A 24,511-nucleotide genomic window follows, 5' to 3' on the forward strand; every position below is an offset into this window, starting at 1 on the left:
AATGACCACGCCTCTCCGTTCAGCTGTGTGTAATGACCACGCCTCCCCGTTCAGCCGTGTGTAATGACCACGCCTCCCCGTTCAGCTGTTTGTAGTGACCACGCCTCTCCGTTCAGCCGTGTGTAATGACCACGCCTCCCCGTTCAGCTGTGTGTAATGACCACGCCTCCCCGTTCAGCTGTGTGTAATGACCACGCCTCTCTGTTCAGCTGTGTGTAATGACCACGCCTCCCCGTCAGCTGTGTGTAATGACCACGTCTCCCCGTTCAGCTGTGTGTAATGACCACGCCTCTCTGTTCAGCTGTGTGTAATGACCACGCCTCCCCGTCAGCTGTGTGTAATGACCACGCCTCCCCGTCAGCTGTGTGTAGTGACCACGCCTCTCTGTTCAGCTGTGTGTAATGACCACGCCTCCCCGTCAGCTGTGTGTAATGACCACGCCTCCCCGTTCAGCTGTGTGTAATGACCACGCCTCCCCGTCAGCTGTGTGTAATGACCACGCCTCTCCGTTCAGCTGTGTGTAATGACCACGCCTCTCTGTTCAGCTGTGTGTAATGACCACGCCTCCCCGTTCAGCTGTGTGTAATGACCACGCCTCCCCGTCAGCTGTGTGTAATGACCACGCCTCTCCGTTCAGCTGTGTGTAGTGACCACGCCTCCCCGTTCAGCTGTGTGTAGTGACCACGCCTCTCTGTTCAGCTGTGTGTAATGACCACGCCTCCCCGTCAGCTGTGTGTAATGACCACGCCTCTCCGTTCAGCTGTGTGTAATGACCACGCCTCCCCGTCAGCTGTGTGTAATGACCACGTCTCCCCGTTCAGCTGTGTGTAGTGACCACACCTCCCCATTCAGCTGTGTGTAATGACCACGCCTCCCCGTTCAGCTGTGTGTAGTGACCACGCCTCTCCGTTCAGCTGTGTGTAATGACCACGCCTCCCCGTTCAGCTGTGTGTAATGACCACGCCTCTCCGTTCAGCTGTGTGTAATGACCACGCCTCTCCGTTCAGCTGTGTGTAATGACCACGCCTCCCTGTTCAGCTGTGTGTAATGACCACGTCTCCCCGTTCAGCTGTGTGTAGTGACCACGCCTCCCCGTTCAGCTGTGTGTAGTGACCACGCCTTCTCATTCAGCTGTGCTATGGCTTCTCCAACTTAGACTGCAAACCACCCGACCCCAGCTTTTCTGTTTCTATATGTGTGTCTGCCTTTTCTCGTTCCATTGTTGCCCGAGTCAGACCAAGGAAGCCCCTGGAGTCTGCGCAAGGACTTGGCCACAAAACAAGGGCCTGAAGGGACAGCTCAGCGGTTGAGAGAATGTGCTGCTTTTCCAGAGGACCAGAGTCTGATTCCCAGCACCCTCATCAAGCAGCTCATAACTGTAATTCCAGCTCCTCGAGGATCTGACGACGCCTTCAGCCTCCCCAGGCACCAGCACACACATGCACATATCCGTATGCAGACACATAATTAAAACTAAAAAAAATGTATAGGAATGTTAATAGCAGCCTTTTCGTAACTAAAGAATTAAAAGCTTAAAAGTCTACCTATAGGGGAACAGATAAACAAATTGTAATGTATTCATATTAATTAAAAAATACAAAATTGGGGGTTGGGGATTTAGCTCAGTGGTAGAGTGCTTGCCTAGCAAGCACAAGGCCCTGGGTTCGGTCCTCAGCTCTGGGGAAAAAAATACAAAATTATAAGAGAGCAATTATTTACACATACAAAGGCACGGTGGCTCTGGGTGCCTGGTTTTCCTCTGCTCTTGTTTTTCAGAGCTGGGGATGGAAGCCAGGGCCTTCTGAATGGTAGGCAAGGACTCTACCACTGAGTTATAGCCTCAGCCCTGGATGAGAACGAGAACATAAAAGGCACTGGAGCTTCCTCCTTGCTCTCTGCTTACTCTGGGCACAGTTAACCATGGACAGAGACTCCTGCAATAAAGAACTCGGGCGTTCTGCCAACAGACAGGAATGGACCCTATCGGAAGCGGATCCTCCAGCTCCAACCAAGATGCAGACACTTTTCTTTTTATTTTCTTTCTTTCTTTCTTCTTTCATTTTTGAAGACTCCCTCTGTAGTCCTGGACTGTCTTGAGCTTGCTTTGTAGACCAGGCTGGCCTCAAACTCACAGAGTCACCTCTGCTTCCTGGTGTTGGGATTAAAAGCATGAGCCACCATTCCTGGCTTCCCAACCATCATCTTGACTTGTAACAACATTACAGACCCTGGGTAAGGGCCATACAGACATGGCAATTCCATTCCTTGACTGTGTATTCCAAGAAAATGGAATCAATGTACCATGGAGGTGTTTACATTTCCTGTCGACTACAGTGTTACAGGATCCAAGATCCGAAATCACCTTAAGTGCCTGCTAAGGGGATGAGTGGAACAGATGGAATGTGTGCACAATGGGATATTGGCTGCTACAGTTTTTTATTGTTATTGTTTGGTTAGGGCAGATTTGAAACATTTATGTGTTTGGCTCATGGTGCTCAATGAATATTTGCTGAGTGAGGCCATGAAAGGCTCCCTCACCTTCAGGATTCTTGTGTGGATGCTTGCGGGGGGGCCTTGGAATCCAGACTTTGGCCCTCCATCTTGGAAGGTGTCGACGGCTCTGATGAACACAGCTCCTGGGAACACTCTGGTGGTGTATGGGTAACATTACAGTGGGACCCCTATTCTGCTTAGTTGCCGTCCCAGATCCCCCTTAAGACTCACATTTTCCCTCCTCCCTCTGGGAGATACTTACCACAGTCCTCATAGATGGTGTCTGGGGAACAGGGAAGGGGACCGGGGGTGGGAAAAGCTCCCAGCCAGCGCTGCATGTCTGACCTAGTGGTGAACATAGGAGGAGTTCACAGTTGGCGGGACAGACACTCTGTTCTGTTCTCCTCTGCAGTGCTGGGTATTGAATCCAGGGTCTCATGCATACTAGGCAAGCTCTGTACCACTGAGCCACATCCCCAGCCCCCAAGAGTGTTTTCTCAAGACATGACTCACAGTGAGGCTGCTTGGAGTAGCCTGTGGGTGGGGCGACCCTGGTGGTTGCTTAGAAGGGAGAGACGGAATGTAGGGGGTCCAGATGGGTCAGGAACCTGCTGGGCCTGCACCAGGGAGCGATGGGCATAGTCCAGAACCTGCAACCGCTGCCCACTACCCAGGGAAGAGGGCGTTCAGAGGAGAGCAGGCGCGTCCTGCCTGATGCCTCTCCTCCACCCCAGCTTGGACTTCCTCCCCTCCCACGCTGGACCCACCTCTTGGGCTGAGTGATAAGCAGCAGGTCACTGAAGAGCAGCAGGCAGAGGGGAGTGAAGCGGGGGCGGGAGGTGAAGAGCACACCCCCCCTCCGAAATCCCAACTCTGTCAGCTCCCCCTGCAATTCCAGGCGCCGTGACCAGGAGACCAGGGGTAGAGCCTGAGAGGAAAAAGAGAAGGGTTTAGCCTCGCAGCGTGGCGAGGAAAGGTGAGATGGAGGGTCTGGGCACGACTAACCTTGACCTTGTGGAAGCGCAACCTTTGGGTGAGTCGGATCAGCTCTTCGGTCTGCTTCATGCGCCCTACCTCAGCGCTGCAGCGCTCAATGATCTGGTGAGGGGAGGCGAGTCATCATCCCCGCGGCACCTGCCCCTCCACTTCCCACTACCCCTTGGCTCCTCTTCTCTCCCCAGTGTCCATCCTGCGCACCTTGCTCACAGCACTCAGGGCCTTCTGGGCATTCTCCTGGCGACTGGACCCCTCCTCTGTCTGGCCTAGGATATTCTGGAAACAAAGAGGAAGGGTGACTGAGATCCTCCCTTGCCCTGAGATTCTGAGGCGCTGTGGACCCTGCCCAGCTTTGCCCAATGTTCTGTTTAGGATTCACAGGGCCCCCAAGATAACCCTCAGCAAGACCATGAGACCTACCACTTACCAGCTGCCAGAGCCCCAGCAAGTCATATAACTGCTCGGTGCCTCAGTTTTCCCATTTATAAGACGGAGCTGATATCTATTTAGCATGTTAATAATATCGTGAGGATTCGAGGTGATATATAAAGAGGGCTTAGCATAATCCTTGGCACACCATACATGCTCGGGGGTGTTCTGGTTTTTGTTTTTTGGGTTTTTTTTTTTTAATAATTACTAGTCTAACAATAAAGCAGGACAGTTAGAAATGCCTGGATTTCTATTTATTTTATTTTCTTTTTAGCGTGTATGTTTTTCTGAGACAGCATTTCTGCTAAGCAAGCCCTGGCTGGCTTTGAACGCTAAATCCTTCTGTCCACCCTCTGGAACACTGGGGTCACAGGCATGGACCCCCACATCTGGCTCCATTTATTATTTTTGCTTGGCCTAGGCCAAGTTATTCAAACTGCACCCAGTTTCCTCCTTTATAAAGTCATGCAAATAATGGTTCCTGCTCTCCCACACTTATCACTGGGCTATACAGGTGTAGAACACTTAGAACTGGGCCTTGGACAGCACACTCGGCAATCACTGAGTCAGTATGGTATCACTGTTATCATGCCGTCTACAATGAGTCCAGATAAAGCAAAAAAGAACAAGGGAGTTGGGATAGAAGTCAATGGTAGAGTGCTTGTTTGGCATGCGTGAGGCATCAGTTTGAACCTCTGACACACACACACACACACACACACACACACACACACGAAATTAAAGAAAAAGTCTGTGCACACCTGTTATCCCAACACTCAAGAAGCTGAGGCAGAAAACCGCAAGTCTGAGCCTGGCCTGAGCTGCATAATGAATTCTAGAAAACAACAACAAACAAACAAACAAAAACACCAGCAACAAAAAGCAAAGCCAACTGTCTTAGACAAAGAAAGAGAAAAAGAAAACAATAATAGTAGCAGCAGCATCTAGTTGGGCAATCTTCACGGCAAGATTCCCATGCCTTTAATCCCAGCACTCGGGAGGCAGAGCCAGGTAGATCTCTGTGAGTTTCAGGACAGCCTGGTCTACAAAGTGAGTTCCAGGACAGCCAAGGCTATACAGAGAAACCCTGCCTCGAAAAACAAACAACAAACAAACAAAAAAGATTCCAATACTGGAGCTGGAGAGATGGCTCAGCATTGGCTGCTCTTCCAGAGCACCAGGGTTCAATTCCCAGCATCCACATTTTGGCTCACAACCATTTATAATGGGATCTGATGTCTTCTTCTGGTGTGCAGTCTCTGTCTGAAGATAGAGCACTCATATACATAAAATAAATAAAGAAATAAATTTTTTAAAAAAGGATTCCAATACTACCAGGCATGGGGGGGGGGGAGATGCACACCTTTAATGCCAGTACTCTAGAGGCAGTGAGGCAAGCAGATCTCTTGGAGCCAGACCAGCCTGGAATACACAGCAAGCCAGCCATAACTACATAGTGAGATTTTTGTCTTAAAAAAAAAAAAAAAAAAAAAGAGGAGAAAATCCCAATACTGGGGGGTTAGAGAGGTGACTCAGCAGTTAAGAACACTCAGTGCTCTTTCAGAGGACCCAGGTTCAACTCCCAGCATCCACATGGTAGCTCACAACTGTCTGTAACTCCAGTTCCAGAGGGGCCAATTCACTTTTCTAGCCTCCGCAGACACTAGGCATACATGTGATACACATACATGCATACAGGCAAAACATGCACATAAAATCAAAACATATGAATCTTTTAAAAAATTCCAATACTAGTTGAATCAGTCAAAGGTTTTGGGTTGAAAAGTGTTTCTCTGGCTCAGAGGGTAACAGCTTTTGTGAGACCTACACAGAGAAGTCGAAAACTGATTCCTGCAATGTACCCTGGGATGGCTCAGCAGGGAAAGGCGTTTTGCAGCCTAAAGACCTGAACTTGATCCCCTGGACCCAGGAGATGAAAAAAGCAAATTGGCTTCCGCAAGTTTTTCTGTGACATCTGCACGTTGTCCTGACTTCTATGTATACACCAACACACACACACACACACACACACACACACACACACACACACAGATGCAAAAAAAGTGTTTCATAAAATCCTCATTTTTTCCCCCTCAGTATTATCCCACTAAGGAACTTTTTTATTTATTTAGTTGCCCTGGAGATTGAATCCAAGGCCTAGTCTAGTACACTGTAGGCAAGCGGTCTATCACTAAGCTACAGTGCTCAGCCCCACACTACAGCCTCCATAAAAATCGAATTTTATAGATACACTATAAATCTTTGTATTCGCCATGGCCCTCTGAAGTCCACAATCACTGGAATAGCTAAGGTTTATTTTTTTTTTCATCCCTCCCAAAAACCATTATATGTCTCTTTGGAGATTTCAACTAGTTAGAGGCTGAGCCAAAGAAAGTCTAGAAGGCTTTCTGCCCTCTGAGGCATTTAGGGAGCTGAGGTTGGGAGATGTTGCCGCCCTGAGAGACCGTCTGTGGTCATGGTGGGATAGGAAATGGTGAAAACTGGACCAGAGGCCTTGGAGAGCGTTTGCACGGCAGGGTGGTTGGAAGGAACAGACTCCAAGCCGGGACAGTACCTGCAGCAGCATCCGGAGCCGGGTAATGCGCTGGAAGGGTAATAGCAGGAAGGAGGGCAGCGGAAGCCGCTCGCATTTGGGGAGGCTCTGCAGCCGCCGCAGCTCCGCAGAGAAGCGCACGTTCGTGTCCCTGCAAGAAAGCCCAGATGTCGAGGGCTTCCCTGGAGTAGGTCCTGAGCCCTGCAGCCAGCTCTGGTCTCTCAGCCTTAGCCTGAATTTCACAGGTTCCTCCAACTCTGGGGTACAGAACGCCCCCGCTTCTCTACAGTTTTGCTTTCATAATGTCAATTCCCCAACACCATTAAATGGAAGGTTCCGGAAACAGACAATTCGTACATTTTGAAGTCAGTGCCTTTCTGACTAGCAATGATTTAAAAAAAAGATCTCAAGATGCCCCACCCTATTCTCATCTGGAACACCAATAATCCCTTTGTTCAGCGTATTCAAGTACATACACTACCCTCCCCCTCTTCCATCACTTAGTAGCTGTCCTGTCTGTCAAACTGACTGGTGATACCGTGGTGCTGTGTCCACACAATCCTTAACTGACTTACTAAAGTCCACAAAGAGCAAGTGGAGGGATGCTGACAACTGTATTACACCACATTGCTCTATTTTTTCTATTTTATTATTAGCTGTTGTTCAGCTCTTCCCGGGCCTCATTTATAAACCGTTTTCTTAGATAGGGGCGTGTGAGGTTTAGCACTATCCACTGGTGGTCTCGTAGCACATTCCCAGGTAGAAAGGAGAAAAGCACTGTACTCACATAAGGCGGCTGTAGGTCTCCTCCTGATACTGCTGGTTCCGGACGTAATCCACATACACTGAGAAGGGGCCGACCGCGTGGGCATGCACCACGTCGCACAGGTCACTGATGTGTGGGGAAGAACGGACCCGGGATAGTAATGTTCCCAGAAACCTGAAAGCATGGAGGAAGCTGTTAATGGAGGCAAAGGAAGTCTGGTTCTCCAGGCTTTTCAAGCGAGTGCTGAAAACCAAGTCCGAGGAAGGAGAGATCTAGAAGAGGGAGAAAGCTAAGGAGGGTGGATGCTCAGCAACCCAAGGCCCACATTCCTAGGACCCCACTGACCGCTCACTGACACCCTGGACTCGCTGCACATTGGAGAAAAGTGTGTGGTGATCCCGAGGAGTGAGTGTGTCCCGGAGAGCCCGGCTCAGGACGAAGGTGTCGGTCAGTAGCCTCAGAGAGCGTAGGTAGGAGGCCTCTGAGGTCACCACCTCAAACAGGCTCTAGACAGGAGAGCAGGGCCACAGTAAAAAGGCCAGGCACCTTACAACCAGCCCAGACTCGGGTCACACACCTCCCCATCCCAGTCCCACCCTGGGGTACCCACCTCCTGCATACGCCTTTCTTGGGGGCTTAGGCTCTCTAAGAGACCACTGGCTCGCACAGCTGGGAGCTCCTGCCACAGAGTGTTCCGAGGTCCAGGGAGCCTGGAGAAGGTGGGAGCTTCTCCTGGATTAGCTGGAGCAGGGCCCCCATCCTCACCCACACCCCACAGCTCCTCTGACAGCACAGCTGCTCTGTAAGTCTGGTATAAAGGTTCTGGAAGGTAGACAGAGAATATCAGAGCGGTCCAAGCCCCAGAACCCTTCCCTCCTGCCTGTCACAGGAGAGAAGACCTACCGTCCTGCAGGGGCAGCTCCCACTGCTGATCCTTCAACCCCTCCAGGCCCTCCTCATCCCTGTGGAGAAAGAGAAGAAGGCATGAGAGGTCCAGTCGATGGGTGTCATTCACATGACACCAGAAGAGAGAGCTGCAGAACTCATGTGCACATGGTATGGAGGGATCCTGACAGCTCCAGATCAAACTCCAGATGTGCCTGTGTGCCTGTTGGAGGGGAAGTCCTTGGCCAATCAGGCCCAAACATTTCTGCTCTCTCAGCTACTGTGCAAATAGATACTTCCAAGTCCCTCCCTCCAGCCCTCTCACACAGCAGGAGCATCGTCTAGGTCTTTTGTGGTTTGGTGAAACCCCACATGGTCCAACTCGCACACCTGTGGCTCCCTGTCTCCCTTCTCCTAGTTACTCTCAAGCTAAAAGCTACTTCAGTAAACATTTTCTAAACAAATGAACATACCTGGATTGTTACTTCTAATAAGAAAGCAATTAATCTAGGATGGTTAGCAAGCCTGGAAAGCGTAAGAGATGGCCATGGTTGCCAAATGGTTTTGCCAACAATCATTCTAACGGAGGACTTGAGGAACGGCTCAGTGGTTAAGAGCATGCACTATTCTTGCAGAGGATCCGAGGAGTTTGATTCGCAGCACCTACATCAGATGGCTCACAACTACCTGTAACTCAACCTACGTGGGGGGGAGAGCCCGCTGTTTGGGCCTCCATAAGTACCTGCAGACAGACACACATGGACACACACACACACACACACACACACACATAATTAAAAATAAATCTTTTGGGGGGGGGGTTCGAGACAGGGTTTCTCTGTGTAGCTTTGCACCTTTCCTGGAATTCGCTTTGGAGACCGCCTGCCTCTGCCTCCCGAGTGCTGGGATTAAAGGCGTGCGCCACCACCGCCCAGCTAAAAATAGATCTTAAAAATTAACTTTAATACAGACGCACAGTAAGATAAGAATATTAAAGCAGAGCTTGGCCCTGACTTTGGTTTGTTTGTCTTGATTTTGGTTTGTTGTTGTTTTGAAAATGAACTGTGAGATGTATCCCAGGCTGGCCTCAACTCCTGATTTTCCTGCCTCAGCCTGCTGTGTGCTGGGATTATAGCCTGTGCCACCAAGGCTAGCTTGAGCCCAATTTTTTTGCAATATTATTCCTCAATAATCCTATGGAACGGAGTCAAGCGTATTCCTATTGCTCAGAGAAAGACTCTGAAACCCAGAAAAGATAATTTATTTAAAGTTGTATAACTAAAATATAGTTATTTTACAACTATATTTGTTGTAAATATAAGGTAGTATTCGTCTGGACTTGAAAGTTAGTCTGCCCTTGCAGGAGAGGCACAGTGAGATCAGGAGAGAACATAGGGGGGGAGTTCGGTACCTTCCCTCCAAGGCTGCAGGAGGAGCATTCTGAGGTGCTTCTTCAGGCCTGTCCCCTGGAGAGAGAACCCAGAGTGACCAGAGCTAACCTCCAAAACCTCCAAGACACTGAGCCCTAGCCCAAGACACTGAGCCCTAGCCCAAGACACTGAGCCCTAGCCCCAGTGAAGACACCAAGACTACCACTCCCCTCTACTTCCGAGCAGCAGCTGGGAGAAAAGGGGAAAGTCTAGGGCTTGGTAGGTCTGTAGCTGGCCACTCAGCCCCCACCCTGTGCGCTCAAAGCCCAGAACTACTCCCATCCCTGTCCCCCCTCCCTACCTTCCATGTCCTTAACTCCCAGGCCTTGTACCTGTTTGGATCCCATCTTCCGAAGGCAGTTCCAGGTCCGGCTGTGGAAGCTCCCCAGAGGTACTGGCATCTTGTCTGACTCGAGTGGGCTTGGGGGGCTTGAGGGGAGGTAGGAGTTTGCGCTCAGCAGTGGAGCGATAAGATGTGAGGACCACTGGAGGGTGACTGATGACTGGTGGGTTGATGCGAGAGCGGGAGGCTCGCAGTGGGGATGCTCTGCAGGGGGCCCTGAGGATGTCATCCGAACTCCCCACAGGCACCCATCGGAGCTCCAGGCCAGGCTTTGCTACGTGGCAGACACAGGGGCAGCATGGAGGGCAGGCCAGAAACCCTAACCTAGGGCCTTGTGCTTGCTAGGCAAGCACTCTACCACTGAGCTAAATCCCCAGCCCTTAGTATTCTTAACTGCTGAGACATCTCTCCAGCCCCTTATTCAGCCTTTAACAAGAAGGAATGCTTTTAATCCCAGCACTTTGGGAGCAAAGGCAGATGTATCTCTGTGAGTTCAAGCCCAGCCTGGTTTACATAGAGAGCTCAAGGACAGCCAGATACATAGATAGAAAGACCCTATCTTGAGAGAGACAGAGAGACAGAGAGACAGAGAGACAGAGAGAGAGACAGAGAGGAGGTTCTGCCATTTACAACAACATCAAACCCAGGAATCGAACTCAGGTCATCAGGCTTGTTGGCCAGCACTTTTACCCACTAAGCCATCGCAATGGGCCCAAAAGGTGTAGCTTTTTATCAAAAGGAAGACATAAATCATAAATGCAGGAGATCAGCACAGTTATAGCACATGACTAGAGCACTATTGGCTCTGTGGTGTGTGTGTGCAGCATCTGTAACAGGAGGGGATGTCTAAGGAGGAAGTCCTTGGGGCCCGGCCCATCCCATCTCAGACTCTTCCCCCACAGAAAGGACCAACCCCAGGTATCTGTAGATCTCGTCCACCCTGTCTGCATCGCAGAGAAACATAGAAAATAGACTTCTCAAACACACAAGCTACTAGAAATGCTAGTCCTTTACATCCCCCTAGTTTTCGAGAACTGAAAAGAAAGATGAGCTAGCTGTGTTGAGGCTACTCGACTGCACTATATGCTCACCCGGAGTGCCATTCTCCTGGGACCCATTCCCGGAAAGGACGACTTGGGGAGTCTCTCTCTCCCCATTCACATCCGAGCCCCCTTGGGAGCACCGCTCCAGGGACTCCGAGGACTGGGCCTTGCCTTCAGCCCCCCATTCAAACTTGCCAGCCAGTCTGCGAACCGTGCCAGGGGCCGAGGCAGAGCCATCCTGGAGAGGCATAGGGAGCGAGGGCAGGGGTGTTCGGGGCGAGCCAGAGGGCTTGGGTGGGGGCACTGGAGAGCAGGGAGCTGGTTCTGGGGAGACGGATCGCCGGGACACCGGGCTGGGACTGGGTGTGCTGGAAGGCGAGTCGGGGGACGTCTGGGAGTCCAGGCTGGCTCTGGAGACTGAGGGGGGCAGAAGGGCGGGAGGCTTCAGGGAAGACGCGGGGGGCTCCCAGAAGATGGAGGTGCACATTGAGGCTGACGCATCATTGGGAATCTGGGGAAGTGCTTTCGAAGAGGAGCCGTTGTGCGGAGGCCCCGGGGAGTGCGGAGCCCGGTGGCGAGAAGGAGGGCGGGGGCGGATGATCCGAGGGGGCTTCAGGGTGGGGGGCGTTGCTGCAGGAAGGGACTGGGCTGACATCGTCTTCTGAGTGTTTCCAAGGAGGGAGGTGTTCTGCGGAAGTCATCCCCTGAGGAGGGTGGAGGGATAAGGGGCCCCTCAGTATCCCGGCTGGTGGGTAGACTGAGGCTGTCTGAAACTGTATTTTTCAAGTCAGGAGAGGAGACCGGTACATTTCCCTCCCTTCCTCCTCATCATACTGTCTTTTTTTCACCTCTCACCCTTCCTCATTCTGCCCCTGGACCCTCCTGGGCAGCTTTTCTTTCTTTGAGACAGGGTCTCTCATTATGCGTCCCAGACTGGCCTCAGCGTCCGGAGAGCTGGCCTTACAAGCCTGTGCTGCCAGTGGCCAGCTTCTCTATCCTTTGACTTTGCTGCCACAGCCGGGCCAGAGGACACAGTGGGGCTAAGAACAAGGGGCTGTTGGGGAGGATGGGAAGGCCAGGGTAACAGAACCAGTAAGATGCAGCGGAGGGAGCTCAGCTTGCGGGTACAGTCGCTGTGTGTAGGGAGTTTATGTGAGTTAGTGTGCACTGTTATCTAGTGCTGGATGAGTGGGTGTGCCCTGGGAGGTATGCTGGGGAAGAGTGGGGTCAACCGTGGTTTGTCACAGACACATCAAGTGTGCATGTTCTGTAATATCTGAGTAAAGCATGTGTGTATGAGTGTGAGCACAGGCACACACGCAGGAGCGCGCGCGTGCGCGCGCGCGCACACACACACACACACACACACACACACACACACACACACACACGCAAGCCAGTGCCTGAGCTGATGGATGTATCACTGTTTCCCTGCTCTGGCTGCCCCTCCCCCCTCCCATTTCCCAGTTCCTCTCTCCGGACTCTCCCTTTCCGGATTATTTTTAGTCTCCTTTTCCTGCCACGAAGATTCCTGGAGCCTCTGACCCCAGGAGACCGGGAAGCCCCAGCCTGATCTCTTCTGCTCCCCATCCTCTTATCCCCGCCACACCTGGGTCTGGTCACAGAGGGACGCTCCAGTGGAAGGCTGGGTCCTGCCGGGATGCCTGGGGGGGTGGCCACAAACCCAGGCCACAGCATAGAACCAACAGCACCGGGACACCGCTGGGACCTGGGACGCTGGAACCTGTGCTTCTCTTCCTCTTGACAAGGAGGATGGGGACCAGAGCTGGGACACAAGAGAGCCCCTAAATTCCCTATCCCGTCAGAAGTCATAGCCTTCCAGGTCCCCAGTTAGGTTCTTGAGAAAAGATGGGCATCAGGGCCTCCTTAGACTGCAGCTTACTCAGTGGCCCCTACAGGCTGCCACGAAGCCCCTCATTGAAGTTACCCAAGCAGTGGTCTCCTGCTCCCCAGCCTCTGCCCCGTCAGGGAACTCACTGTACCCCATCCCAGGTGCCTGTGTTGACTTTCTTCCCGCTCCCAACTCAGGCCTTTCACAGGGCCTAAAGAGTCGGGGCCCCAAGCACTTACCCTCTCCGTTCCCTCCACTCTCAGTCACCTCCTAGGGCTGAGTGAGTAGGGGCAGGAAACAGGAATCCGATCCTCCTCCCAACCGGACACCACCACCCCCAACCACACCATGCTCCACATGCGCACACTGGGCCTAGAGGATGTGAGGAATCCGGCATCCAAGGTGTTGGAGGTTAGAAAAGGCTGGAACTCGGGTGTGGAGAGCTGCTTTATGCGTGCACCCTCACCTGTACTGCTATGTGACCGACAAGGGGTGCCGGTGAGTCCGGCATGGCCCGGGCAAGCTGGGCTGGCAGTACCGAATGCCCATCCTCATACTTCCCTCTCAGCGAAGGGATGTCTAGCCATCGGTTCCTACCACTTGTACGACTATTGTCTGTCTCCCCAACATCCAACCTATTGCCTCGGTGTGAGCCAACCACACTTGGCACAAAGGGAACCTCTCTTCTTCCCCCTCTCATCTGCAGAGCCCCCCACCCCACCCCAACTTACCTCTATGGTTTGAGGTAGTTTCTGTTTTCAGCCTATCTTCCTGGCCCCTTGGAGCACCAAATGCTGCCCAACGTCTTCTAATAAATGTCCCCGCGTCTCTGGGGCGGGAACTGAAGGCCCAGATTTCCATCTCCTCAGAGGAAGCCAGTTCCTCAGCCCCACCCAGCCATTGTGTCAGGCTAGGGGTGGGAGTGTGGAGGGAGGTGGGGAAGGGGATCTTCCAGATTTGCAGGTGACCTGTTGCTCACTCTTCTGCATTCCCAGTTTCTCTGCCCAGTCCCCGAGTCCCTGAGATCACTCCCTGTACCACTGGGAGGTTCCTACACTGATTGGCCCAGAATCCGACGTCTATGGAGAAGAAGAGACAGGTGGTGGAGTGCCCCCCACCGCACACCTTTAATTGGCTCTCTGATTGGGAAACTGAGTTCCCAGGGCTGGGAGTGTGTGTTAAAAACAACCTGAGAGGGGTGGAGTGAACCACACCCCAGCCTGGGAAGGAGGCTGGTGGAAGTTTGCTCCGGCTGGTCAAGAGAGGACCCCGGCAGATGCCGTTGGCATGGGCATACATCTATCCACACATACCAAGCCAGACACTGGGAAGATCCGGTAAGCTAGTACTGAATGAAAGACGTTTTAAATCCCTTTTTGTTCAATGTCTAAAGCCTAAAGTCTTTCTGAGAGACTGCAGTCTACCCTGTTCCCCAGCTTCTCCCGTCAGACCTGCTCCTAAGGCTCTTCGTTGTGCCTGATGCCTGGAAATCTTCCCAAGAGATCTCATTAAGCATTCCTTCACTTCCTCCTGGCAGCTGGAAGAAACCCTCTCAAAGAGGTCTGTCCTGGTCACGCTAAACTTTCAATCCACTGGGCTACCTGGTGAGCTTTGTGTGGATTAGCAGTAAAGCTCCTGCCAAGCATTTTGTGAGGCTCTGGGTTCCAAGTGAGGGCGACAAAGGAAAAGAAAGGAAACTGACTATGGGGCTAAAGAGATGGCCCAGTGGTTAGAGCTGTTCCTAAGGACCTGAGTCCAGTTCCCAACAATTCATGGTTCACCTATAACTCTAATCACAAAGGATCCCACAGACACCCTTGTCCAGTCTCTAAGGGCACCCACACACAGCATACACACACACACATACACACACACACACACACACACACACACACACACACACACACAAATAACCATTAAAAAGAGAAGATAAAAGTAAGGTCTGAGAGATGGCTCAGCAGCTAAAACACATACTGCTGTTCCAGAGGATGCGGGTTTAGTTCTCAGCACCCACACTGAGCAGCTTACAACTACCTGTAATTCCAGTTTCTGGGGATCTAACCCCTCTGGCCTCCATGGGCACCTGTACTCATATGCACATATCCATATAAAATTACCCACACACATGCTCATATATACAATTAAAATAAATATTTTTCAAAAAGAAAGTAAAAAGAAGCCGGTCAAAGTGATGCACACCTTTAATCTTGGCACTTGAGAGGCAGAGGCAGGTGATCTCTGTGAGTTCAAGGCCAGCCTGGTCTACATAGTTAGTTCCAGGACAGCCAGAGACTTTCTCTTAAAAAAATAAAAAATTAAATTAAATTAAAAAAGAAAGTAAGAAGGAAATAAAGGAGAAGAAAGGGAGGTGACTGGGTGTGATGAGGCATGCCTAGAGTCCCAGCACTTGGGAAGTGCAGGTATGAAGCAGGAAGATTGTGAGAGTTCAAGGGCATCCTTCCTAAGCTGCATGACAAGACTCTCACCTTAAAACACACGAAAAACATTGTCCTTTGACCTCAACATGTGCATGCATGCTATGGACATGCCCCTCCATAAACACAACATTAATAAATAAAAATTTAAAAGGAAAGGAAGAAAAAAAAACTAAATTGCAATCCACTACACCATGTCATAGTCCCAAACTTCCTTGCATGTGTGTATACATGTATGTTTTTGTGTGGTTGAACATGTGCGAGTTGACGTGGGGTCCATATGCACATGGACGCACATGTGATTAGAAGCCAAAGGTTGACGTGGGGTGTCTTCCTTGACTCCTCTCCACCTTACATGTATTGAGACAAGGCCTCTCACTTAAACCCAGAGCTTTCCAATTCAACTAGTCCAGCTAGCCAGTTTACCTGAGAGGTCCCTGGAATTACCTGGCATTCATGTTGAACTAAACCCAAGTCCTCACATTTGTGCAGCAAGCACTTCACCCTTGAATCATCTCTCAGCCCCAACACTCCCTCTTTCCACGGCAATTATACCAGTACTATCCCATATGCTGTATCTACGTACTGTGCTATACTTACAGTGAATGTTCTATATTGGAAAGAAACCCCAAAGATAGGGTCTTTATTTGTTTTATTTAATAATGTAATGTATCCCCCAAAGTACTGAAGCTGAGTCAGGTACACAATAGGTACTCAGCAGAAGCTTGATTTTTTTTAAAGATTTATTTATTTATTATGTATATAACATTCTGCCTCCGTGTGTGACTACACACCAGGAGAGGGCACCAGATCTCATTATAAATGGCTGTGAGCCATCATGTGGCTGCTGGGAATTGAATTCAGGACCTCTGGAAGAACAGCCAGTGTTCTTAACCTCTGAGCCATCTCTCCAGCCCCAGAAGCTTCATTTTTATCTTGTTTGTTTTTTGAGATCTAAGGTTGCCCAGTCTGGTCCTGAACTCCTGGGCTCAGGCAGTGCTCCTATCCCAGCCTCCCAAATGTTTGACTATAACTACTATACTATAACTCACCACTGTGCCAGGAAGCTGCTTATCATTTGGTGATCTAAATCGAATGAATTGAATCTTGACCGAAGTATACTCTTTCTCTTAACGTTTTTCACACATAGTTATGATGTGTGTTGAGTTTCCCATTATACCCCACCCTAGAGCCGAGCACTCACCCAGCCCCCATCTTTAGGTTCTCTGTTGTTGTTTTTCGAGACAGGGTTTCTCCGTGTAGTTTTGGTGCCTGTCCTGGATCTCGCTCTGTAGACCAGGGTAGCCTCAAACTCACAGAGATCCACCTGACTCTGCCTTCCAAGTGCTGGGATTAAAGGATAAACCACCACCGCCCAGCATCTTTAGGTTCTTTAGGTATTTCAAGAGAAGAACTATTTTCTCCTAAGAGTCTTGGAGACCCCAGTAAGAAAACTAGACACGTACATAGCCAAATAAGTCATGTGTTCATTTATTTTGACTGAAATGTTAGGGGGGCTTTGTTTTGGTTTTTTTGTTTATGTGTTTATTTGAGGTGGGGTTTTTGTTTTATTTTCTTTAGTTTTGCTGCTTATAAAAGTCAGATTTTAAAGGGAACTAACTGTTCTAGCACCAGGGAGCTGAGGCAGGAAGATGATGTCAAACTGCCACCAGGTGGAGTCTGAGCATTTCAGGTGTCACTCTGGCAGCCAAAATGAACCCACTGAGGCAGAGCTGTAGAAGACAGCCCTATGCCTTCCAAGATGTTGCCCCCTCCTCTGTGGTACCATGGCTTTCTCACTGGCATCTGGGACCTTTATGCCCCCTCTCCAGCTCTTCTCAAATCTGTTGAGGAACGTCGGGGGAAGGTAACTCTTTTACAATAATGGAGATAGCATGATTGGACTGGAGAGATGGCCAAGTGCTCAGTGATTAGGAGCACTTGCTGCTCTTGCAGAGGACCTACGTTTGGTTCCCAGCACCCACATGGTAGCTCACAAACTCCCTATAACTCCAGTTCCAGGAAATCCAGTGCCTCTTTGGACCCTCAGGGCCACCAGGCATGTATGTGGTGCAAATATATAAATGAAGGTAAAATACTATATATATATTATAAACAACAACAAAATTAATCTGGGCATGGTGGTGCATGCCTTTAATTACATCATTTAGGAGGCAGTTTAATCTCTGTGAATTTGAGACCAGCCTGGTCTGCATAGCAAGTTCCAGGCAAACCAGGGCTACACAGTGAAACCCTGTCTTAAAAAGAACAAAATAAATTGAGCTGAAGACTTGTAGAACAGAATTTTTTGTCTGAAGAATCAGCATGTGTAATTACATATATGTGAGGGAATGAAATGTACATATGTCAGGTTGGGCTAATTAGGGAGCCATGCACCTGCTACCATAGCTTCCCTACTACGATGGACTCCATCCCTGAGTCATGGGACAAAAGTCTTTCCTTCCCTTACAAGGTTGTTGCTGTTTTCCCAGCAGGTAAAGGCATTTGGTATGTGGCCTAGTGACCTGGGTTGGCTCTCAGAAACCCACATAAAGAAACAACTTCACAAAGTTATCTTCTGACCTCCACATGTACACACACACACACACACACACACACACACAGAGAGAGAGAGAGAGAGAGAGAGAGAGAGAGAGAGAGAGAAATAATATTAATGATAATATTATCAAAAATGTTTAAAAGAGCAGCATGATGTCTGGGCAGTAGTGAGTCACACCTTTACACCTTTAATCCTAGCACTTGGAGGCAGAGGCAGCAGATCTTTGAGTTCAAGGCCAGCCTGGTCTACAAAATGAGTTCCAGGACATCCAGGACGAAACAGAGAAACCCTGTCTTGAAAACAAAACAAAACAAACAAACAAACAAACAAAAAATCAACATGAGGCTTCAGGGACCAAGAATGGAATGCTACACTTTAAAAGTGATGTATTTGGCCAGGCGGTGGTGGCGCATGCCTGTAATCCTAGCACTTGAGAGGCAGAGGCAGGCGGATCTCTGTGAGTTCGAGGCCAGCCTGGTCTACAGAGCTAGTCCAAGACAGGCTCCAAAGCTACAGAGAAGCCCTGCCTCAAAAAAACAAAAGAAAAAAGAAAAGAAAAGAAAAAAATGATGTATTTGGCCAGACATGGTGGTGCATGCCTTTAAACCCAGCACTCAAGAGACAGAGGCAGAAGGATCTCTGTGAATTTGAGGCCAGCCTGGTTTACATTGTGAGTTCCAGGGCATCCAGGGCTATGTAGTGTAGAGAGAACCAGTCCAAAAAAAAAAAAAAAAAAAAAGGTTGAAGAGGGTGAACTTGAGATGGTTAATCTTCATTGTCAACTTGAGTAGATTTAGAATCACCCAGGAACATACCTGTGTTTGTATCGGTGAGAGGTTAGATCTTTGGAGGACAGACCCACTCTGAATGTAGATGGTATTGCCCTGTGGGCTGGGATTCTGGATTGAATTTTTTTTTCTTTTCAAAACAGGGTTTCTCTGTGTAGCTTTGCGCCTTTCCTGGATCTCACTCTGTAGACCAGGCTGGCTTTGAACTCACAGGGATCTGTCTGGCTCTGCCTCCCAAGTGCTGGGATCAAAGGCATGAGCCACCACTGCCCAGCTCCTGGATTGAATTTTTTAAATGAACAAAAGACAGTTGAGCACTAACATTCATTTTTTTCTCTGCTCCCTGATGGGATACCACAGACCAGCCTTGCCTGTCAAGATGGCCTCTGTCCCTTGAGCCATGATCCTGAATGCACCTTTCCTCCCTTAACTTGTTTGTTTGTTTGTCTGTGTTTGTGAAGCACGTGGAAAAGTAACCAGTGCATGGTCCAAGGACTGATGCCTGCATCTGACGACAGCTTTTAATTTTCTATGGTGCTAGTGGTGGACCCAGTGCCTTGCACACTCCAGGGGCAAGCGTTCTCCCATAAATCTATACCCAACTCTTCTTTTCCTAAGACAGAATCCATTATGTAGCTCTAGCTGTCCTTAATCTGCAGATTCTCCTGCCGCAGCTTACTAAGTGTTGAGATTACAAGCATGCCAGCTAGCAGCTTTTTAGAAAGCTAAGTGTGACATGCCCAACTACCTACCCCACTGGTGCTAGAGCACAGTGTGACAGGCTGGTCTACCTACCCCATGGATGGTGGAGCAGAGTGTGACATGCTGGTCTACCTACCCCACTGGTGCTGGAGCACAGTGTGACATGCTGGTATACCTACCCCATGGATGGTGGAGCAGAGTGTGACATGCTGGTCTACCTACCCCACTGGTGGTGGAACACAGTGTGACATGCTGGTCTACCTACCCCATGGATAGTGGAGCACATTGTGACAGGCTGGTCTACCTACCCCATGGATGGTGGAGCACAGTGTGACATGCTGGTCTACCTACCCCACTGGTGGTGGAGCACAGTGTGACATGTGACATGCTGGTCTACCTACCCCATAGATGGTGGAGCACAGTGTGACATGCTGGTCTACCTACCCCATGGATGGTGGAGCACAGTGTGACATGTGACATGCTGGTCTACCTACCCCATGGATGGTGGAGCACAGTGTGACATGCTGGTCTATCTACCCCACGGATGGTGGAGCACAGTGTGACATGCTGGTCTACCTACCCCACGGATGGTGGAGCACAGTGTGACATGCTGGTCTACCTACCCCACTGGTGGTGGAACACAGTGTGACATGCTGGTCTACCTACCCCACTGGTGGTGGAGCACAGTGTGACATGCCGGTCTACCTACCCCACTGGTGGTGGAGCACAGTGTGACATGCTGGTCTACCTACCCCACTGGTGGTGGAACACAGTGTGACATGCTGGTCTACCTACCCCACGGATGGTGGAACACAGTGTGACATGCTGGTCTACCTACCCCACGGATGGTGGAGCACAGTGTGACATGCTGGTCTACCTACCCCACTGGTGGTGGAACACAGTGTGACATGTGACATGCTGGTCTACCTACCCCATGGATGGTGGAACACAGTGTGACATGCTGGTCTACCTACCCCACTGGTGCTGGAGCACAGTGTGACATGCTGGTCTACCTACCCCATGGATGGTGGAACACAGTGTGACAGGCTGGTCTACCTACCTCACTGGTGGTGGAGCACAGTGTGACATGTGACATGCTGGTCTACCTACCCCATGGATGGTGGAGCACAGTGTGACATGCTGGTCTACCTACCCCATGGATGGTGGAGCACAGTGTGACATACTGGTCTACCTACCCCACTGGTGGTGGAGCACAGTGTGACATGCCAGTCTACCTACCCCACTGGTTCTGGTAATGCTGGCAGCTGCTCCCTCCCCCCTCCTTCTGCTATTGGCTAGAAAAGGACTTTGTCATCCTGGAGCTTTTACAGTGGGGCCATGCCTTCCACTGCCCCTGGTTCTCTACTTAATCTTCCAGGAAGAAGGACGAAGCAGGGATGTCCCCTGCTGATCACAGAGTCCCTTTCCTAAGGGATTTGTATCCTTTCTAAGGCTACAAGTTTAGGCTGCCGATCTGTGATGATTATCCTGCCTTAATAGAAATTCTAGAATTAGAGGTTGAGAGTGTAGCTCAGAAGATTAGTTCTTAAAGCCCATGAATTCTATCTCCAGCACTTAGACAAGACAAAGTACACCCCCCCCTCTCTCTCTCTCTCTCTCACACACACACACACACACACACACACACACACACACACACACACATCATGCTGGGTGTGTGGAGCATGCATTTCAATCCAGCACTGAAGTGGATCTCTATGAGTTTGAATCCAGCCTGGTGTACATGGTGAGTGCTAGACCAGCCAATTCAACCAATATGGAAAGTAATTGTCTAGGAGCTAAGGATGTACCTCAATGGTAGCATGTGTGAGGCCCTAGGTTTCACCCCAGCACCAAAAACATACCAACCAAGATATTTTTCTTTTTCTTTTTTTTTTGAGCTGAGGATTAAACCCAAGGCCTTGTGCTTGCTAGGTAAGCCCTTTACCACTGAGCTAAATCCCCAGCCCCCAAGATATCTTTCAACATATGAATAGATTGTGAGGCCAAATGGTGGAGGCACACATCTTTAATCCCAGCACTCAGGAGGCAGTGGCAAGGCAATCTCTGTGTTCAAGGCCAGCCTGGTCTAGAGAGTGAGGTCCAGGACAGCCAGAGCCACATAGTGAAACCTAATCTATTAATAGATAGATTCTATCAATAATAACAATGATAATAACAATATTAATAATAAATGAAAATTAAGCACACATTTCTAAATCAAAGAAGCCTATCTAGGACAGGCATGGTAGCTTATGCTTGTAATCCCAGCACACAGTGGGCAGAAGAATTTCAAGTTCTAGATCAGCCTGGGCTACATGAGACCCTGTCTCAAAGCAATAAACAATAAAAATAATAAATAATAAATGAGAGATTAATACACACTAGCTCCAAAAGACAAAGGCATAATAAATTGAGCAATAAAATAAACATGGGCTTTGACTCAAAATATAAAACAAATATCCATGAGTCCATAAGGATATCAGTAATATAATTAATGTGTAAATAAGTAAATAAATATATTAGTTGGATAAATATCCCATACAGAAGAATTCAATGTAGGTATTCTATTTTCATGGAGGGGAGAAATAACTCTCCCCATTTTTGTTTTATTTGTATTTTATTCTATTTATCTATTTTTTAAATTATTTATTTATTATTTATTTATTTATTTATGTTATTTTTTGAGACAGGGTTTCTCTGTGTAGCTTTGCGCCTTTCCTGGATCTCACTTGGTAGCCCAGGCTGGCCTTGAACTCACAGAGAGCTGCCTGCCTCTGCCTCTTGAGTGCTGGGATTAAAGGCATGCGCCACCACCGCCCCCGCTAAAATATTTATTTTATTGCCAGACAGTGGAGGTGCATGCCTTTAATCCAGGAGGCAGAGGCAGGTGGATCTCTGTGAGTCTGAGGCCAACCTGGCCTACAAAATGAGTTCCAGGACAGCCAAGGCTACACAGAGAAACCCTGTCTTGAAAAAACAAAAACAACAAAAAAGATTTATTATTTATTAATGTCTATGAATGTCCTCATGTACATGCAGTGCCAGCACCAGCCTTTAGGATTGGTGTTATGGATGGCTTGTGAGCTGCCATGTCAGTGCTAGAAATCAAAACTGGATCCCCTAGATCGAGCAGAGGCATTCAGGGAGCAGAGGCAGGCAGATCTCTGAGTTTGAGACCAGAACAAAAACCACAAAGAAAAACCCAAACCAAACCAAACTGGGTCCTCTGGAAGATCAGTCAGTACCCAATCCCAATACTCAGGAGGCAGAAACAACCAGAACTCTGAGTTTGAGGCCAGTCTGTTCTAGTTCCAGGCCAGCCGGGGCCACATAGTAAAACCTTATCTATTAATAAACAAACAAATAAATAAAATATCTTGAAGAAAAACAGGGACGTTTAAGACACTGGCATAGTTAAGGGGTGGCTGTGACAATTAATTTAGTATTCTGTATGTGATCCTGAGCATTAAAGGAGTCAAAGACAGAACAGAACCCTTACTAAGGTTTGGGCTTCAGTCAAGAATAATGTTTTGGCGTTGTTTCATTAATCATAGCCGTACATGATAATAGTGGAAGACAGTAGAACAGGGAACCCCGCAGAGTACATGACAACACTCAATATCTTTACAATTTTTGTGCAGTGTTCTGAAAAATTAAAATGTCCAGAAAACTTCTAAAAGTTAAGATTACTCTTTAAAAATAATAACAGCTTGGGGTTGGGGGATTTAGCTCAGTGGTAGAGCACTTGCCTAGCAAGCGCAAGGCCCTGGGTTCGATCCTCAGCTCCAGGTGAGTGGGGGGGAGAGACGACAAATTAATAAAAATACAGCACCTTAAAATATGTCCCTCTCTAAGGCATCATCGGTCTTAAAAACAGAAAGTGCAAGTCAGTGATTCTGAATCTTTAGCATCCAGGGGCCTTGATGAAAGACAGCCAGCCGGGGTTCCACCTGCATGCAGACCTTCTGGTTCAGAGGATTTCCAGCGAGTCTAAATGCATTTCTGAGTTCCCAGGTTCGGCTGCTGCTAGGGGACCACCCTTTTGAGAACCACAGGCTTCAAACTCAGGATGTGAAACAAGGCGCGGCGTCAACCCGTCACTCAGTATGGCAGCAGACTTGAAATCTCCAGCACACCACAGGCTGAGGCAAGAGGATTTTGAGTTTGAGGTCCCTGTAGGCTACACCCCGCAAGGTTGTCTCACAAACAGCAAATTATGACTCAGATCTGGCCCCCCAGGGCTCCTAGGGACTTCCAGACTAGGGCAGTAGGGAAATTAACAACTGCTGAACAATAGGTGTACGTTTGAGGAACAAAGCAGGGTGAGGCTGAACATGAACAAATTGGGAAAGCCATCAGAAGATGCTCCGGGGCATCCTGACTGGACACCACGGAAGAGAGGGCAGGGACCTCCAGGAAGTGAGAAGAATTCTGTCAACTCCCGACTTTCCAGTAAATTTAACTGAACACAAGCCCAACACTTCCTTTGGAGTGTGTCTCACAGATACCGCTCTCATTTTACAAGGGGTTTCTGAGAAGATAAGTAACTTTACCACCGTCAATCAGATAGTAGGAAGACACCGATCGGAGCTCCGCGGTAAATAGGGGAGCTGAGTGTTACTCAGGTGAGCCCCTCTGCTTCTTCCCGCCACCCAGATGGCATCCCTCAGCCCCTGCCTTCTTTCTCCAAGCCGTCTCTCTCCCTTCTTTTCCAGTTTCTTTCCCGCGGGTTCTTTCATGATTAACCACACGCATGAAGCAAGGACAAGAGACAAGTTTGCTCTCTGTAATCTACGCCTCACTGGAGAGGGGATGGAAATCCTTGTCTTGACCTGCCCGGCTTCCTCTAGGTCACCGTGAGGATCAAGAGCTTAATAAGATCAAGCTTCGTTCCCTGGCGGGCCTTCAAGTCTCTCTCCCTCGGCTCCCGGCAGCTAGCCACACCCTAGTACTAGACACTACAAACATTTTATTCGGCCGTAGGGGATGGGTGCTGTCCAGCAGGTGTGTCCCGTCTCCCCGGAGGGCGGGACCGCTGTTTTCAGGCTGTCCTGGCATCGGAACAGCGCTGGGCGTGGCTGCGGTCAGGCAACCCCAAACCCAGATGACCTGGGCTAGAGGACGACCGCAGGGAGCTCGCCATCCGCAGGAGGAGCTGCCCCAACCCTCTGCTCTCAGCCTCCGCATCCGCTCGGGAACCCACGGCCCACCCCAACTCCCGGACAGTGATAA

General features: G+C 49.5%; 1 protein-coding gene across 4 annotated transcripts; it reads right to left on the minus strand.

Moving 5' to 3' along the window:
- Window positions 1–2,540: 2,540 nt before the first annotated feature.
- Window positions 2,541–13,763, minus strand: Arhgef15 (Rho guanine nucleotide exchange factor 15). Of its 4 annotated transcripts, none has more exons than XM_036196754.1 (17): window positions 13,523–13,763; window positions 12,549–12,725; window positions 10,988–11,643; window positions 10,717–10,723; window positions 9,886–10,211; window positions 9,535–9,589; window positions 8,142–8,200; window positions 7,849–8,060; window positions 7,584–7,744; window positions 7,260–7,412; window positions 6,494–6,623; window positions 3,691–3,765; window positions 3,499–3,591; window positions 3,261–3,421; window positions 3,007–3,159; window positions 2,756–2,838; window positions 2,541–2,647 (listed from the first exon to the last, which is right to left on the minus strand). In XM_036196754.1, the coding sequence occupies exons 3-17, from the start codon at window positions 11,592–11,594 to the stop codon at window positions 2,541–2,543; spliced, it is 2,382 nt and encodes a 793-aa protein (XP_036052647.1). In that variant the 5' UTR covers window positions 11,595–11,643; window positions 12,549–12,725; window positions 13,523–13,763. The 4 variants fall into 4 exon arrangements, with proteins under 4 accessions (XP_036052647.1, XP_036052648.1, XP_036052646.1 ...); XM_036196755.1 differs by lacking the exon at window positions 13,523–13,763 and adding an exon at window positions 13,031–13,060; XM_036196753.1 differs by lacking the exon at window positions 12,549–12,725.
- Between the last annotated feature and the right edge of the window lie 10,748 nt (window positions 13,764–24,511).

Source organism: Onychomys torridus, chromosome 8, assembly GCF_903995425.1.
Source record: "Onychomys torridus chromosome 8, mOncTor1.1, whole genome shotgun sequence".
Classification (NCBI taxonomy): Eukaryota; Metazoa; Chordata; class Mammalia; order Rodentia; family Cricetidae; genus Onychomys; species Onychomys torridus.